This window comes from Barbus barbus (assembly GCF_936440315.1).
Source record: "Barbus barbus genome assembly, chromosome: 37".
Lineage (NCBI taxonomy): Eukaryota > Metazoa > Chordata > Actinopteri > Cypriniformes > Cyprinidae > Barbus > Barbus barbus.
The window spans coordinates 14,931,478-14,949,253 of NC_136715.1; the positions used below are offsets into that span (position 1 = coordinate 14,931,478).

Here is a 17,776-nt window from a genome sequence, read left to right on the forward strand (position 1 = left end):
TTTAGTATTTGGAATATAAATTCTAGTAATGCTAGAAAATTCTGTCATGTCAAAAATTGTCATTTAAAACCTGTATGCATTACTTTTTATGACGAGAAAACACACACACACACACACACACACACACACACACACACACACACACACACACACACACGCACACACACACAGCATACACACACACACACGCACATCAAAAAATCTCTCTCTATATCTAAATATTCTTATGTTCTTTAAGCCTTTTGAATTACGGGGACATAGGCAGTGTCCTCATAAAATACCTTCATATTGTAATACCTCTGTCATACCCATGTCATTATACAAATTTGTGTCCTCATAAACCACATAAACATGCACACACACACACACACACACACACACACATATAAAAATCTCTCTCTATATCTAAATATTCTTATGTTCTTTTTTCTTTATTTTCCACAGGAAAAAGAAGTCATGCAGTTTTGGAACATGTGGGTGAGTAATTAACGGCAGAGTTCTTGGCTTAGAGCTGTATATAGCTAATCATACATTAGAGTCAGACATCTATAGAATGGACAAAATTCCAGCAGAATAACTTGCTCTGCTTGATCGCTAATAGCTTCAGTCTTCATATACAGTACACACAGAGGTCATCACTGAATGTAACGTAAGAAAGCATGTGTAGCAGTGATTCAGGTCACCTCTGTTGTCTGACCTCTGTGCTGTAACACAAATCACATATTCTAAAGTTCAAAGAAGCTAAGTCACGGCTGGAGAGAGATCAGCAGGAGCAGGGACAGGGATGGCAGGAATGTAAAATGTTTCCTGATGCTGAGTTCACCTCCCTTTGGGATCAGACCCTGTGCATTCTGGACCTGAAGCTTTTTCTAGAGACAGTCAGGGTACTTGCAGCAACAGTATGGAAAACAATATGTTATAGAGATCGAGTAATCTATGCATCCAAATAGTAAACAGTATGAAGAGGTACCAGGGAGTGAGGAATTCTTATGCTGTTTCAGTTTATAACTTGAATTTTCTATCAAAATGAATGTTAAAATGTCTAGCTAAAGTTGTTTTAAAGGTTATTAGTTTTGTTTAGTAAGTAGATCAGCTAGCTAAGTTAAGCCATTTGTAGAATTAGACTGACATATACTCTTGTGAAAAAATAGCACTTAATATACTTTAAAAGAGTATACTTATGTAATTTATTCGGACACTTAGTTACTTGCAATTAAATGAACATATATTATGGCTTATATTTAGATAAAATGCAATTAGTTGAATGTTGGATTGCTTTTTTGACTTAAGAACATCTATGTTAATTCGTAATTTTTTAAATATAATTATAGTCTTTGAAATATAGTTAAAGTCTTCTTTCAAATGCACTGACAAGCATTTACTGTAAATTAAAACATACTTTAATTGAAACTTGCATATGTAATTTCCCATTTGTAATGGTGAAATTGCAATTTAGTATTAATTATTAGTGTAATCTCTGATTAGTTACTTTTAAGGTGTATTTGGAAGGCTGACAACGATTTTATCATTAAAGCAAACCTGCTATACAAAGGTGCTAATGCATCCACACCTGTGGTTTTTCTCTTCCCACAGTAAATAAAAATGGGGGCTCCCTCAAGACCTGTGTTTGTGATTCAGTCCTAGAGCTGTCAGAAAATGAAGCTGTCTGGCTTTGTGTCCAAAGCCCAGCATCTCTAGTGTGCCACAGATCTGCTTACCAAAAACCAGCTGGCTGCAACCAGCCATCAAAGACCACAAAGAGAGGCCTCTCAGGAGATGGAAGACCTGACATTCCTCAGAATGAGTGCTTGGAGATATGAAATTCCAAGTAGATATGAAACGCACAAGAGACCGAATGACTGACTGTTTAATATTAGCCATTCAGTCTGCATCTGTAGAAATTGTGCTGAATATGTGTCTGTTTTGTAATCTGAAGGGAACATGTTTGCTGTGTCTCTTGGTAAGGTAAGTCTGTAGAGTTGTATACAGCTCCCTCATGTACTGTTGAAAGTTTAGTCAGTCTTGCCGTAAGGGCCGCATTCTGCTTAATGAGAAAAGCTTGATGTATGCAGATGCAGATGTCCCTAACATGTTCCACAGCTGGGAGTGATCGAGACCAGCCACTCAACGCTGGTGAAAAATGGACTTGGGATGGAGAAAGGCAAGTCTCCTGTAATTGGACAGGGGTTGAGAGGGGGCCTCGGAGGGTGGAGACAAAAAAAGCTTGTAGGGGAGAAGGGGTATTTGCAGTCTTTGCCAAAGCCACTTCATTTTGCTACAAGGAGACAAAGAGAAGGCAGAGCCTTTGCTGATCAGGTAGGTGTGATGCTGTTTTCTACTGCCTACTTGAAAGATTGATTATTTATTTATTCTAGTCTTATTTTGCATTTCTGCATCAATGGAAACTTCGGATTTGATGGAACAAGCTCACAGTAGTTGAATACAGGTTGTGTTGCTATTTGGTTGTGTTACTGTTTTTACTTGAAGTACTGTATAGATAAATTAAATGCCTGGGTTTCCTTCCTGACCTGTACATTTTTTATACAATAGCCATTATTTTTCAGTTTTATCACACACTGAGCCATTCCACGAAACCGGTACGATTTGGACTTACACATTTTTACATTTTTTACCAAAAAATATTACTTTTATGAACACCCCACAACATTAATGACATATTTAACTTCCTGAAAAACATATTTTCCCACTTCAGGCATCAAATCCCTATTATTATTGGTCATTAATTTAAGATATGGGCACTATTAATCTTCAACCCCGTTATGGACACTATTGGGAGCTCTCTGAATATGATCATGACATATATTTGTAATGTAATCAACATTTTCCTATTAATCAGATGTCCCTCACACTAATTCAGTATTTGCAAATATAAAATTTACATAAAATCTCACACTTTTGCTTTACTAAAGCCTGAAATTTATTTTTTTGTGACAGCAACCTCATCATTTTTGATCAAAGAAGCTGACTTCAGAATTTGAACTAAAATCAGTATTCTTATGATTGCTCTGAACATTTCAGACTGAGTTCAACAAACATTAAATTACTTTTTCATAAACTTAAAAAAATAATTACTAAAAATGTAGATGTGACAGGGTTTAGACTAGGGTAACTGGGTTGAAGATGGTAACGGGGATGAAGAGACAAATACAGCTTAACATATAAATAGTTGTTTTTTACTCAAATTCACTGTAAGATTTTCTAAGATTTTCTATAAACACTGTATTTCATTATGTGACCAAGAAAGACAACAGATATAAATTGCAATTGAACTGAGTATTATTAACCCGACTGCAGGAAAAATAACAATAACATTGTATATTAGAAGATTATAAACTGACTGAATAGGTCATCAAAATAAAACATATAACTTGTGTGGCATTCAATATCTGGCCCACACCTCTTTCAAGATCTCCACATGGAGAAGCACATGAAGCACACAGGCTCTAGTTTTCCACCAACATACAACACCCCTCTACAGTGCATCCGGAAAGTATTCACAGCGCTTCACTTTTTCCACATTTTATGTTACAACCTTGTTCCAAAATGGATTAAATTATTTTCCACTAAATTCTAAAAACAATACCCCATAACGATAATGTGAAATACATTTCTTTGAAATCTTTGCTAATTTATAAAAAAAATAAAATAAATCACATGTACATAAGTATTCACAGCCTTTGCCATGACACTCAAAATTGAGCTCAGGTGCATCCTGTTTCCACTGATCATCCTTGAGATGTTTCTACAACTTGATTGGAGTCCACCTGTGGTAAATTGAGTTGATTGGACATGATTTGGAAAGGCAAACACCTGTCTATATAAGGTCCCACAGGTAACAGTACATGTCAATCCTCGAAGTCCAAAGAATTGTCTGTAGACCTCCGAGACAGGACTGTATCGAGGCACAGATCTGGGGAAGGGTACAGAAAAATTTCTGCAGCATTCAAGGTTCACAGAAGCATGTAGTCTATGTTAACCTTAATGGAAGAAGTTTGAAACAACCAGGACTCTTCAGCTGGCCTCCTGGCCAAACTGAGCAACTGATCGAGAAGGGCCTTGGTTAGACTGGTGACCAAGAACCTGATCATCCTCCACCTCCATGATCATACGTGGAGATAGGAGAAACCTACAGAAGGACAATCAACACTGCAACACTCCACCGATCTGGGCTTTATGACAATGTGGCAGGACTCAATCCTCTCCTGGCACACACCTGGCATTTGCAAAAAACAAAAGCACCTAAAGAACCCTCAGGCAAGATTTTCTGGTCTGATAAACCTCAATTTCAAGCATTATGTTTGAAGGAAACCGACGCACAGATGCTCCCCATCCAACCTGATGGAGCTTGAGAAGTCTTGGAAAGGAGAATGGGAGAATCCGTCCAAAAATAGATGTGCCAAGCTTGTAGCACCATACTCAAAGACTTGAGGCTGTAATTGCTGCCAAAGGTGCTTTAAAGTATTGAGCAAAGGCTGTGAATACTTATGTATTTGTGATTTCCCCCCCACCCCCAGTTTTTTATTTTTAATAAATTTGCAAAGATTTCAAACAAACTTCATTCACGTTGTCATTATGGTATTATTGTGTTTGTAGAATTTACTTAACACCGAGATGTGAAAATCTAGACACACACATACACACAGCTTTAATATGGACATTACTACATTCAACATATGCATGTGGTATAAGACTCTTGATCAAATATAATAATTAATTTAAATTACTGGATAACTACAGAACCAAAGTGTTAAAAACACAACCCCATCACAAACTCACAACCCTGTTATGATCAAATAAGTAACGGGATTGTGATTTTTTTTGCTCAAAATAGCCCCTGCCCTAAATGTAGAGAATAACAGGAGAGCACATGATATGCATGATATTAAGAAATCATGTATATTGTTAAGATAACAAAGATCATTTTCATAAGTAATAGTTTTCTATCTGTATTTGATGTAACAGGGTTGAGTCGTTAAGCTTGACAATGACAATATCACAGTATTAATGAGTTATAGTCATAAAAGAAGGTGGTAACTTGCCTATGTCTGCTCACAACCTTGTTTAGAAGAGTTATACAATGTCACTTTCTGTTATACAATGAGTTATACAATATCACTTTCTGATGTCACATAAGGATCAGTTCATTATTTTTATGGGGGGAGAATGATTTGTGTAACGGGGTTGAGGGGTTACTGAGGTACGGAACGAAATAATATGATTTTAATTAATAATCAAGAATTTAATTACAAAAAAAAAAAAACATTACCAGTAAAATAGCACAGATAGATATTTATGAGAATAGCAAAATGTATGGATTTTTTTCTAATTTTATTATTCATATCCCAAGTACACTTTCATAGAAGGCCATGAGGGACATGACAAAATCATTTCTAATATATAGATAAAATGTATGTCATGTTTTAAAACCTTATTAAAGCAGATATTTCAATTAACACAAAAAGATTTTAAAAATAGATTTTGGTGACCCAATAGATAAAATACACTTAAAAAGGTAAGTGGAATGACTCAACTATTTTTGCCTGATCTGCAATAATTTCAGTATTTAGTTTTTATATATAATTCCATTTTTGGTGTTCCTGCACCTTTCCCTGTTGCAAAACCGTTTTGACGCAGATTGATTTTGGGCACTTGTCATCTATACAATCTGGAAGACCAGCTAGCCACCTGGCTAGAAAAAAACATGCTTAAACCAGTTAAAAATGGTTCGTCTTCACTATTTTACCTGTTTTCCCAGCCTGGTGAGGCTGTTTGCTAGTTTAGCTAGTCATACAATGACCAAAAATAGCTTAGGGCATCTGGTTAAACCAGTTGGCATAAGCATATATGGGCTGGGTGGGCAGCTAGACCAGCTCAAAACAGCTAAGACCAGCAGACTATCCAAGGCTGGTTTTACAGCAGGGTAGTCACTAATTATGCATTTTTAATTAATCCTACAAAATCTTAAAAGTGTTCTTTCTGTCTGTAGCTGTCAAGTCTCTTGCCATTGACAATGCGGCTAATCGCTCTTCTGCTGTTGGGACTCCTGAATTCCTCACTGGCTGAGGAGAGAGATCCTTTCCAGTGGCTCTCTTCCCTGCACAGCCGTGGTTACGCCTCTCTGCAGGCCGACAACACTGGAGGAGAATGTCCCGAGGAGTGTGACTGTCCTCCAACCTTCCCAATCGCCATGTACTGCGACAACCGCAACATGAAACAAATGCCTTACATCCCATCCCGGATTAAGTATGTGTACCTGCAACACAATCAGATCACCTCTGTCCCAGATAATGCTTTTGGAAATGCCACCAACCTTGTGTGGGTTTTTCTGCATGAGAATCACATTAACTCAGTGGGCAAGCAAGCATTTGCCAAACTGGTGAATTTGGATCGCCTGTACCTGAACAACAACAACCTAACCGAGGTGCCGTCCAACCTGCCTCGCTCACTACGTGACCTTCGTCTCAATCACAATAAAATCACCAAGTTGCCCCCCAACGCTTTTGAGGGCATGGAGAATTTGACCATTCTTTTGCTCCATAACAACGGTCTCCAGGATATCGGTGGCCTGAAAGGTCTGAAGTCTTTAACTCTGCTGGATGTGAGCGGTAATCAGCTCAAGAAGGTTCCTAATGGTCTTCCTGAGATGCTCCACCAGCTCTACCTAGAGTCCAACTCCATCGAAGCTGTTCCAGAGAACTTCCTCAGCCAGTTCACCAACCTGCAGTATGTTCGTATTTCTCACAATGAGCTCACAAACAAAGGCATCCCTCAAAACACCTTTAACAACAGCGGTCTGGTGGAGCTGGATTTGTCCTTCAACAAGTTGGAGAGCATTCCTGTTGTTAGTACTAATCTACAACATCTTTATCTACAGGCCAATCAGATCAAAGGTACAGCACTTTTACATCTATTTTAACACTTGTGTATACACTTTCACAAGTTTATTTTTTAAATTTACTTAAGGAGTAATTATTTCAGCCTTATTTGTTATAATTAGGTTTATTCAATGAAAATCTTTCATTGAAATATAATCATAGTCTGGGACTGGAATAGACAAAAGCTTTACAGCGCAAAACAATAATTCAGTAAAGAAAATCTAAACATTAAAGATATTTTAATAATAAAATGTAAAATGTAACAATGATATTTTGAAAAAAGAAAGTTGAAGTTAAAAATATTATATAAGTTAGGAATATAAAATGTAAAAGTGCAAAACATTAGAACATCATTTCTTATTAAGACATTCTTATTGCTGTTTTGCACAGCAGTTTGAGATGTTTTTTTTTTTTTTAGATAACTTTTGGTAAAATTTTATGATTACAAACAATAAAAATAAAATGAAGAATATTTAAAATTATATATTTTGACATTCTCTTATCACTCTTATTACTGAATCTTGATTAAGGATGTTAGATTTTTTTAAGGCAAAATTTTGATTAAAAAAAATTATTAAGAAAATTATTTCTTCCATTGTAATTTAGTGAAACAGTCTTAACTATTTTCATCCAGTGAGAAATGTTGAAATTGCATATAAAACTTGTTTTCCATTTGTTTCAGAGTTTACATTGGGCAGTTTCTGCAGTGTGGTGGATGTTATGAACTTCTCCAAGCTGCAAGTGTTGAGGCTGGAAGGAAATGAGATCAGTGCTGGAGACATGCCCTCTGAGGCTGCCCTTTGCCTTCGTCTGGCTACTGATATTGCCGTGTAATGGCAGTGACCCAGCAGCAGGGGCCTCTTTTGTTTCCCTCCAACATTATTATATCAGAATGGCATGAATTTGCAATGATGTACATTTTTATTGTAGGGAAATTTATAGTGCATTGGGATGTTGTATGAGAGGAATATAATTTCCTGCAGACTTTAGAGAGAAGTACAAATACAGAAATGGGGGGAAAAGGATATTGAGAGATTTAGATAGGAAATGGAGATCGTCTGTTAAGGTATGTGAAGCTAGTTTTTTTCTCAAAAGCCACATATCCATTTTAATATGCCTTTCTGTGCTTTTACTCTATGCTTGCGTGCTTGTCTGTCAGTTGGATGACACTATTGGCAGTGCTAAAGTCAACATTGCAGTTTTGCTATTTGTTTGATACACATTTGATTTACTTTAGGTTTGTGGATTCATGTCTCTTCAGGAAAGACGTTTGAACAATGCTGTGAGTATTTATTCTACATGTGAGACAGAAGAACTGAATGGAGAACAGAAAGATCTTACTTGACTATATCCATCTATCCATGTATTGTCTGATATGAAATCGTCCTGAGAAAATGAAAGAAAATACACTATAATGTATTGCATGTGTTATAAAAATGACTGAGGTCCGGGTGTTTAAACAGGCCTGTAGACCTTTTGTGTAACTCAATAAAGCTAATATTTTGATGTATTAAATGTTTTCACGTGAGTTTAAAACATATCCAAACAAATCATATTTCTCTAGTTCTCTGTGACAACATTCATATCTTTATATCTAAATTGACTCTTGTTAATGCCTACGTAGAAAATTAAGAGAGATTAGTTATTTCTATTCAAGAAATCACAGAACACAAGCAGCTAATTTACTTTGATTCTGATATCATAGATTATAACACAATATCTCCTTAAGTCAACAATCTAATTTTGACATGTTTCTTAATCATTACTTAATATCAAGTTATTGCTATTAAATCTTAATTATATGTTGACACTTTGAAATGTCGATACGAGTATTTCTACAACCAGAAAATTTAGATAGATTGAGGCCTGAATCAAGGAAGTAACCTTCAAAGAAAACTGACGGTTGGGAGAATGTGGCTTTTGTGCTTTATGCCATCAATCAGTTACATATTAAAGTAATTCAATTTGCAAGTCATGTGTTATTTGTCAGACCTCTGTCGTGTGTCCCGCCTCATGTTTCCTTATTTAGTTTGTGTCCTGTCCTCGTGTGATTATTAGTTAATTCTGTTCCAGCTGTGTTTGTGTAATTATCCATTGTATTTAAGTCCTGTCTGTTCAGTTTGATTTGGTCTGGTCTACTCGTTACTCCCCGGTGTTCCTGTCTGTGTCAGCCTTGCCTTGTCTTGCCCTGCCTTATTTGGAGTCATTAAAGACAGTTAATTTGAGTTTACCTCCTCGTTTGCGTGTTCCTGTATCCTCCTCATGTGTGCACCGTGACAGAAAGTGGCGTGACATACAGCCAAGTATGGTGACCCGTACTCAGAATTCGTGCTCTGCATTTAACCCATCCAAAGTGCGCATGCACGCACGCACAGAGGGCAGCCATTTATGCTGCGGCGCCTGGGGAGCAGTTGCGGGCTCGGTGCCTTGCTCAAGGGCACCTCAGTCGTGGTATTGAGGGTGGAGAGAGCGCTGTACATTCACTCCCCCCACCTACAATCCCTGCCGGCCCGAGACTCGAACCCGCAACCTTTGGATTACGAGTCCGACTCTCTAACCATTAGCCACGACTTCCCACAACTTCCCAGGAAGTCCAGACCACAACAGTAAGCGGTGCTCCTTTTCACCGTTTTGTTTTTAGTTTTTGAAAGTTCTTTTCTTTAGTTCCTGTTCGTTAGTCAAGTTCACGGGTTGCCACTCCCTCAAGCCTGCCGTTCGCAGGAGATCGCCGCCGCCGTTCGCGGCTCTCTCAAATCACATTATTAGCCTGCAAGTCTCTGGCAATTATTTTCACATTACACAGATTTGAGAACATGTTTTAACCTTAATGGTCCGGGTTTTCTTGTTTCTTTTATGTTTTCTGAGAATCTTTCTTGAGTCACCATGTATTTGTGACAATAGGGCTATGACATCATATTGTGACTTTAAGTGTGTAACGGAGTATTTTATCCTGCAACAGTTTGAAAGTGCTGAATGTAGATGACTCCCTATAAGTGTCTTAATTTGTAATCATTCTTTCTCCAAACCCTGGATGCAAACGCCCTGAATGCAGATTATTTTTAGAGTACAGCTTCCTTTTTTTTTTATTTTTAAACCAAAGTCACAAGGGGTTGCACAAGGACATTACGCATTGGAACTCGTCAGCAAGGCGCTGCTTCTCTTTGACAACCAATGTCTTGTTAGAGATAATAAACTCAATAAAAAGTTTAAAAGAAATAACCACTTTATTTGAGATTTAACTCGCATGGCTCCCTGAGCAATTAAAATTATACCACATCTGTCAAACTTTTTTTATGGGTGCTCACTCTCATTCCATGTCTTTTCATTTATTTTAACCCTTTCCTCTGAAACAGACAGACTTTGAGGGGCTACTGTTTGTTTCCTTTACCTGTAATTAACTGGTAAGCACTTTAATAACAGTCAAAACACTTCTGGGCAATAACATCAGACTGCGGTAAACACCTCATGACCTGTTTCTAACAAAAGGTTCCTGTGTATCGGCAAACCATACTGTAATTTGGTGCTTAACACAATGACAGTGATTTATAAAGCTTAAATGCAGGTGGGTGAAATGTTTAAACCAGTAGAAAAGCTGAGGGTTTTTTAGTTAAGTTGCCTGATTATTTTAAGGTTGTGCTCTCTTGTCAGGCTTGATACAAAGATCTTATGTTTGCTCTCCATCCCTCAGTGTCCAGTCATTGATGGTTTGTGGAATGTCAACAATGGTTTGGAATCTGCACTTGAACATGCTTTGGGAGATAAAAAACAGGGAAGTGGAGTCATTTAATTCCTGGAATCTTTTTTGTGTCTTGATAAATATTATTGCTGCATTTTCTTATAATATATTTGATGATTGCCACACAATAAAAAGACAATAAAACATTCTCATAGTTTTACTGTTGTTTTTTTGGAGACTGTCTAATACCTATTATCATTTTGTCAAGCCACATAATTTGAACTTTACATAAAAGTTTTGTTTCACTGGATATTGCCTTTCTGACATTCCTTAAACAGCCCTGCCTCACCTAAATGTTTATTTATAGCATGTCATGGACGTGATCTCGCTGGTTAAATATATGTAAGTCATACACTTATCTGAACCTCATTTTATTTTTATTTTTTTTCTTGTTGAATCATAAACAAGTGATTTTCATGTTATGACAGAGAATGACTGTGAAGGCCTCTCTTGAGTGAGAAAGTGTAGTTTATCAGGGGCCTTTGTTTGCAATGATTAGTAGTTTATTCTGATACTTGGGAATTTCTCAGATGACACCTAGCGATTACTAAATTAGCCCAGTTCTTTCTATTGTTAAAATCTGTACACACTGTATAATACTATAGATACACTATATATTAGACAAAAACACCATATTAATAAATCAAGCTAAAATAAAAATATTGATTTATAATTTATGAAATTTCCAACAGAGTCAATGTAAATGTAAACCGAGATTATGATCAGTGACTGTAATGTGTATGAACACTACAAATGTGATGTTTTGTCATGTTGAAAGGGAGTGGGGAGGGGTGTATGTGAACTATATAAGAGTACCGTGTACAGTTTTTCCTCAGGTTCGCTCTGTCAGGTGTGTCCATCACTTCACCTGTCGCTCTTGAGACTGTGCAGAAGAATGAGGAAATACAACTTGAGCAACATTACAGGAGTACTATTCAAAAACTCAGTTGCAGCTGAACAGGTAACAAACAACTATGTTTACATCAATTTTTATTTCATTTATTGGCAAGTTTTGACATTGATAAAGAAAAAAGAATGCGTGATGTGATGTGACATAATAATGAACTTTTTGCAGGATAACAATGAATCTAACAAGCAAGATCCACATGTTGGGCAAGATGAAAACACTGACAGGGGGAACTGGAGCAGCAAAAGAGAGTACATGTTGTCTATGATAGGCTATGCTGTTGGTCTTGGAAATGTGTGGAGATTTCCCTACTTGGCTTACAAACATGGGGGAGGTATAAGCTGACTTTTATTATGGTTTTTCATACAGTGCATGTTGAATTAATGTCTTACACTGTATAATAGAGGAGCAAGAAGGTAAAACTAGGCAAGAAAAATGGCAACATATTTTACTTTTCCTTCATAACTCATTTAAATGAACATTTATATGAGCACTAAATCATATTTAAAGATTTTTTTCTTTCTTTTTTTCTCTCTGTTTGAAATACTGCATCTTTTCAACAATTCAAGGGGCCTTCCTCATCCCCTACAGTATCATGCTGGCTGTTGCTGGCCTTCCTCTGTTCTTCATGGAGAGCTCTTTTGGACAGTTTTGCAGCCAAGGCCCCATCAATGTGTGGAAAGCTGTGCCTATACTGCAAGGTAACTCTGAATTGAATCTTAAAACGGGTAGATCTAAAAGCTGCTGAGGAGTTTTTAAAAATACACTGTGGATTCAAATGGACTTTTGCCACATTTTGAGGTCCACCAATGTGGTAAATGCCTCAAGGCTAATTCCTAAATTTATTAAACCAACCTTGAGACACAAGGACAAATACTCCTCCAACACAGTTAACAAGCAGATTGCATAATTACATTTGCCCTCAGGACCTTTACATTACTGTTTAAGGGGAGTTGTGTGCAAATCATGTGCACACTTATTTAAACAAATTGATTCAATTGTTTGACTTTGTTTATACTTCTTTTAAATGTTTTGTTTGTTTGTTTTTTTGTAGGTGTTGGCATCACAATGATGCTGGTTAGCACTTTTGTGGCAATCTACTATAATGTGATCATCGCTTATAGTATCTACTACCTTTTTGCATCTTTTCAAAATCCTCTCCCTTGGAGTGCGAAAGACTGCAACTCGACAGGTGTGTTAGACTGTTTCTTTTCTAAAGAGGCCTGTGTTTCTGTGTCAGACATACAATAACATTATGCTCAGATAATGAAAGTATTTGGATTTTTCTAGATGAACTGGCTTGTAAGGGAAATTTGCCTTTCACACTTTATAGAAAAAAAATAAAACATTGGAAAAAAACTCTTAATGGGAACTTCCTTACAGATCTGTGCTTAAAATGGTTAAAAGAGTTTAAGCTATAACTAGTTCTTTACAGATCTGACTACTATTTTATATGTTCAAAGTATTTTTTTTTATCAAGATACAGAATAATACTGCAGTGAATCATTGATTAGTTCTTATATTTATTTCAGTAGCTTACAACATTACTGCCGCAGCACTGAATGTGACTGCTGAGAATCAAACCTGCCAGAATGAAATTTTAGCAGGCCAGAGCCCCAGCGAGAAATACTGGGAGTAAGTTGACATTTCTTTCTTTCTTTCAAAACATATCCTAAATTTTAGATTATTCATGACTAATGTTTTGGGCTGTGTCAGTTTTTGGGGTGATTGGCACTGCATTAAAAATGAGTAGATTGTAGTTTCTGTCCTGTTCTGAAGTGTTTTCTGTTGAAACAGGAAGCTTGGGTGGGATGTTTGCCTTTTGATGTTTACAAGGCATTAGTTTTAAGACGGAAGCAGCAAACACAAAAGTAAACTAGACTAACACCACTCAACACATTTTTATAATTGGATTATTTTAACAATTTTAGAATTTCAATTTTAGAATTAGAATTTTTTGTTAAAACTGTACACTTCTATTCAAAAGTTTAGTGTGACAGTATCAAAGGTGACCGTAAAGACAGTTTTACAGTTTAAAAAAACATGTTTCAAATAAACATTGTTCTTCTGAACTTTTTATTCAACAAAGAATCTTAAAAAAAAAAAAAAATCACATTTCCACAAAAAAAGTATTCTTGTGCACCAAATGAGCATATATATATATATATATATATATATATATAAAAACCTTAAACACCCTAGACTGTAAAACAGTAATGCAACTGTCTCCAATATCTAGTAAGCAACATTAAAAAAAAAAAAAATTCTCTCTAAAGACATTTTGTTTTGAATGAAACGGTCTTCACCTCAGCGTATTTTAACCTTTAGCCTAGAATCAATATAGGAGTGAGTTAAAAGGGCAAACATCCAGAACTCTTTTTCTTATCTGCATTCTTTTTTTTTTTGCTGTTTAGGTGTGTTTTATGTTCTTTCTTTTTCCTTTTTTTTGTATTTGACATTTTGTGACTGAATTCTTTATCCTTAGTGAGGTGGCTCTTCAGCGCACTAGCAGTATGAATGAGACGGGGCCGGTGGTTTGGCATCTAGCCCTTTGCCTGCTGCTTTCCTGGATACTAGTCGGAGCAGCTCTCTTCAAAGGCATAAAGTCCTCTGGGAAGGTCAGCGTTTCACCTCAGTAACATTAAATTGTATCTGTACAGTAAATCGTGTTGAGGCAGCAAGGGAACAAAGCATTTTGCATTCAGTTTAACATAATAAATGGTATGTTTCAGGTGGTGTATTTCACAGCTACTTTCCCATACGTCGTTCTTTTTATCCTGCTGATTCGTGGTGTTACTCTGGAGGGAGCAAAAGATGGCATTGAGTTCTACATCGGTTCAAAGTCTAATCTCACCAAACTGGCTGATTCTGAGGTCTGTAGCGCTTACCGTTCATAATCACAGGAATACACTGACATCAGACAGCTAATGCGGCCTGTTTTTACTGTAGGTTTGGAAGGATGCAGCTACTCAGATCTTCTTTTCTCTCTCCATCGCATGGGGTGGTTTGATGGCTCTGTCCTCTTACAATAAGTTTTACAACAACTGCTATCAAGACTCCATTATAGTGTGCGTTACAAACTGTGGCACCAGTGTCTTTGCTGGCTTTGCCATCTTTTCTATCCTTGGACACATGGCGCATGTCTATCAGAGACCAGTGTCAGAAGTTGCAGATGCTGGTAAGATCTGAAATGTAAATGTAGTATTGTCTTTCAATTTTTTGAAATCAAATAAGTGCATTTGCAGAGCATTTAAGAGTTCTATTAAAACAAAGTGTAGTTTGCCATTAAAGCAACAGTTTAAATAATACAATAATACAGATTGTAGTATGATGTACTCATCGCTAAGCCCCAATTTGGGTTTTAGGTTTTGGATTGGCCTTTATTGCGTACCCTGATGCTCTTTCTAAGCTGCCCATTTCACCCCTGTGGTCAGTCCTGTTCTTTGTTATGCTTATTACCCTTGGCTTGGACTCCCAGTTTGCAGGAATAGGTAAAGAAAAGCAGATTTAGATACTGTAAAATAATAAGAAAAAAGTACTCAAATATTTGTCTTAATTTTAGTCATGATATGTCTACAGAGGTTATCTCCACCTGCCTCGAAGATGCCTATCCCAAGCTTTTGAAATCCAAGCGAGGAATTGTTACGACAGCAGTCTGCATTGTTCTCTTTTTTCTCGGCTTGCCATGTGTCACAGGGGTAGGCAAACCATTAACGAATATACTGTAGATTCAAATGTACTGAATCAATAAGGGAATTCTGCACAGAGTGAACCCAACTGTACAGTATGTTTAAAAGTGCTTTGTTTTGATAGGCAGGAATATACTGGGTGAATTTAATCGACACTTTTTGTGCTGGATGGATTCTCCTAGTCGCTGGATTACTGGAGGTTTTAGGTCTTTCCATCTTGTATGGTGAGTATATTAGCAATATGTGATAGTGTTATATGTGCTGCCTGTCTCCAATTACTGTTCTGTTCTTTTCTAAAATGCATGTACATTTTAAGGTGGTAATCGGTTCATCAAAGACATTGAGATGATGATTGGGGGTAAGAGCACCCTCTTCTGGTTATGGTGGAGAGCTTGCTGGTTTTTTATCACCCCAGTGGTTCTTTCTGTATGTACACACTTTTTTTTAAACTATAATTATTGTATAAATAATAATAAAGTTATACCTAATTATTATTTATTTTTCTTTTTTTAAACCAGATTATCCTTGTATGGTCCTTGTATACTTTTACATCCCCCACATATGGCTCAGTTGCATATCCAGATTGGGGCATTTCTTTGGGCTGGTGTATGACTGCATTTTGCCTCATTTGGATCCCTATTCTTGCGGTCTGGAAAGTGTACAAAGCTAGTGGAGGCCCGTGGCAGGTAAAGCAGGATGTTCATGTTTTATCTGATAATTGTTTTTAATTATTTTTAAAGGATTTTTAATGTATATTAACATGTACAGCATGTCAGTGGTGTGTTGCATTCTTTAGTCACGTACTATTTGATTCTAAACTTTGGCTTTTGTCATTCAGCGTATCAAAGCAGCCTGTTCACCCACAGAGGACTGGGGTCCTTACTTGGAGTGTCACAGAGGGGAGCGCTATGGTACAAGAGGAGCGAATGATTCAAATATATTTGTGATCTCAAATAAACTCACAACTAGGTTGTAAAAAAGTTTTGTTTAAGGATAGTGTTTTAATGTATTTGCACATATATGCATATGTAGCACTAGTCTCTGTACAAGATCTGAAGAAGATTGTTGTTGTACATAATTGTAATCCTTTTGTTTGATTGCTTGTGCATTTTCCTTTTTTTGTGAGTGTTGAATTGTAGCCCATTTAATTTTTTTTGTGGATTTAATTTTTTACCTTTTATGAAAGGTTTGTATGTATGTAATATAAATATTCATATTTAAAACATATAAAATATCAAATCAAATCGAATTTCAAATCAGTATGAGTTAGCAGATAAACAACTGAAAAGTCTTGCATCTTATATTACAAATGTCTGTTTCAAAAAGAGGGGGAAACATTTATGGTGTACAAATGAAACATAAACTACTTTCATAATTCAAATGTATATATATATTTTTTAGTTTTTAAAGTAACAGTAATATTCTAAATACAGACATTCTGATTCCCAAGAAACACATGCATCAAATGTTCTCACTCATTCTTTTATATGGAAAATGTTACCATAAGTGAAATTTAGAAGAATAATTTTTTAATTACACCTTACTCAGTTGTACAATAAAGTAGATTCTGCATGTTGTGTGTTTCTCTTTAGGGTTTGGCCTTAAGCCTCAGGTCTGTTATCCCTGACCATCATCCAGGTCCACTGTCCACACCATTGCACCTCTAAAATCAGCCACTGAATCTGTAACTTTTTCAGAAAAACAGATTTACCTAAGATAAGATTTGAGGACCATAACATCACATACCGTGCTGCTTGAAAGTTTGTGAACCCTTTAGAATTTTTTATATTTCTGCATAAATATGACCCAAAACATCATCAGATTTTCATATAAGTTCTGAAAGTAGACAAAGAGAACCAAATCAAACAAGTGAGGTAAAAAAATTTTCTTTGTCATCTATTTATTGAAAAAAAATGATCCAGTGTTACTTATCTGTGCGTTGCAAAAGTATGTGAATCTTTGCTTTCATTATCTGGTGTGACCCCCTTTTGCTGCAGTAACTGAAGGTAAAGTTTCTTTTTAAATGCTGATCAGTCCTGCACAATAACATGTAGGAGTTTTAGCCCATTCCTTAGTGCAGAACCACTTAAACTCTGTGATGTTGGTGAGTTTCCTCCTATCAACTGCTTGCTTAGGTCTTTCCACAACGTTTTAATTGGCTAAAGGTCTGGACTTTGACTCAGCCATTCCAAAACATCAACTTTGTTCTTCTTTAACCATTCTTTGGTAGAATGACTTGCGGTTATTGTCTTGCTGCATGACCCACATTCTCTTGCGACTCTGTTCTTAAACAGATGTCCTGATGTTTTCCTTTAGAATTTGCTGGTATAATTCAGAATTCATTGTTCCATCAATGATGGCAGGCTGTCCTGGCCAAGATGCAGCAAAACAGGCCCAAGCCATGATACTCCCACCAAAGGATGGGAGATACTCCCACTAAAGGGTTAGAAATGAATGAAAGACAATTCTGTCATTAATTACTCACCCTCATGTCGTTTCAAACCCGTGAGACCTACATTCATCTTCGGGACACAAATTAATATAGAAT

At 36.5% G+C, this 17,776-nt stretch overlaps 2 protein-coding genes across 3 annotated transcripts; both read left to right on the top strand.

Moving 5' to 3' along the window:
• The first annotated feature begins 1,684 nt into the window (after positions 1-1,684).
• LOC306856516 (fibromodulin-like) lies at positions 1,685-9,125 on the top strand. Of its 2 annotated transcripts, XR_013783026.1 has the most exons (4): positions 1,820-2,316; positions 6,008-6,911; positions 7,579-7,962; positions 8,134-9,125. XR_013783026.1 is itself a non-coding variant. In XM_079395857.1 (3 exons), exons 1-3 carry the CDS (start codon positions 2,152-2,154, stop codon positions 7,728-7,730), a joined length of 1,221 nt encoding a protein of 406 aa, XP_079251983.1. In that variant the 5' UTR covers positions 1,685-2,151; the 3' UTR covers positions 7,731-9,125. The 2 variants fall into 2 exon arrangements, 1 of the variants encoding a protein (XP_079251983.1); XM_079395857.1 differs by having other exon boundaries at positions 1,685-2,316; positions 7,579-9,125.
• A 2,338-nt stretch (positions 9,126-11,463) lies between these two features.
• LOC306856517 (sodium- and chloride-dependent neutral and basic amino acid transporter B(0+)-like) lies at positions 11,464-16,799 on the top strand. The gene is made up of 14 exons (XM_079395858.1): positions 11,464-11,593; positions 11,708-11,873; positions 12,109-12,240; positions 12,594-12,731; positions 13,075-13,174; positions 14,025-14,157; positions 14,272-14,412; positions 14,489-14,717; positions 14,905-15,030; positions 15,119-15,237; positions 15,353-15,452; positions 15,545-15,654; positions 15,747-15,914; positions 16,067-16,799. The coding sequence occupies exons 1-14, from the start codon at positions 11,528-11,530 to the stop codon at positions 16,202-16,204; spliced, it is 1,866 nt and encodes a 621-aa protein (XP_079251984.1). The 5' UTR covers positions 11,464-11,527; the 3' UTR covers positions 16,205-16,799.
• Positions 16,800-17,776: the final 977 nt, after the last annotated feature.

Excerpts from the sequence above, each read along its gene's own strand:
- LOC306856517 (XM_079395858.1), top strand. The coding sequence starts at position 11,528 with ATGAGGAAATACAACTTGAGCAACATTACAGGAGTACTATTCAAAAAC. Across the intron at positions 11,594-11,707 it reads ACTCAGTTGCAGCTGAACAG|GATAACAATGAATCTAACAA; the intron begins GTAACAAACAAC and ends AACTTTTTGCAG. Across the intron at positions 15,453-15,544 it reads AGGTCTTTCCATCTTGTATG|GTGGTAATCGGTTCATCAAA; the intron begins GTGAGTATATTA and ends GTACATTTTAAG.
- LOC306856516 (XM_079395857.1), top strand. The coding sequence starts at position 2,152 with ATGGAGAAAGGCAAGTCTCCTGTAATTGGACAGGGGTTGAGAGGGGGC. Across the intron at positions 2,317-6,007 it reads GCAGAGCCTTTGCTGATCAG|CTGTCAAGTCTCTTGCCATT; the intron begins GTAGGTGTGATG and ends TTCTGTCTGTAG. Across the intron at positions 6,912-7,578 it reads ACAGGCCAATCAGATCAAAG|AGTTTACATTGGGCAGTTTC; the intron begins GTACAGCACTTT and ends CATTTGTTTCAG.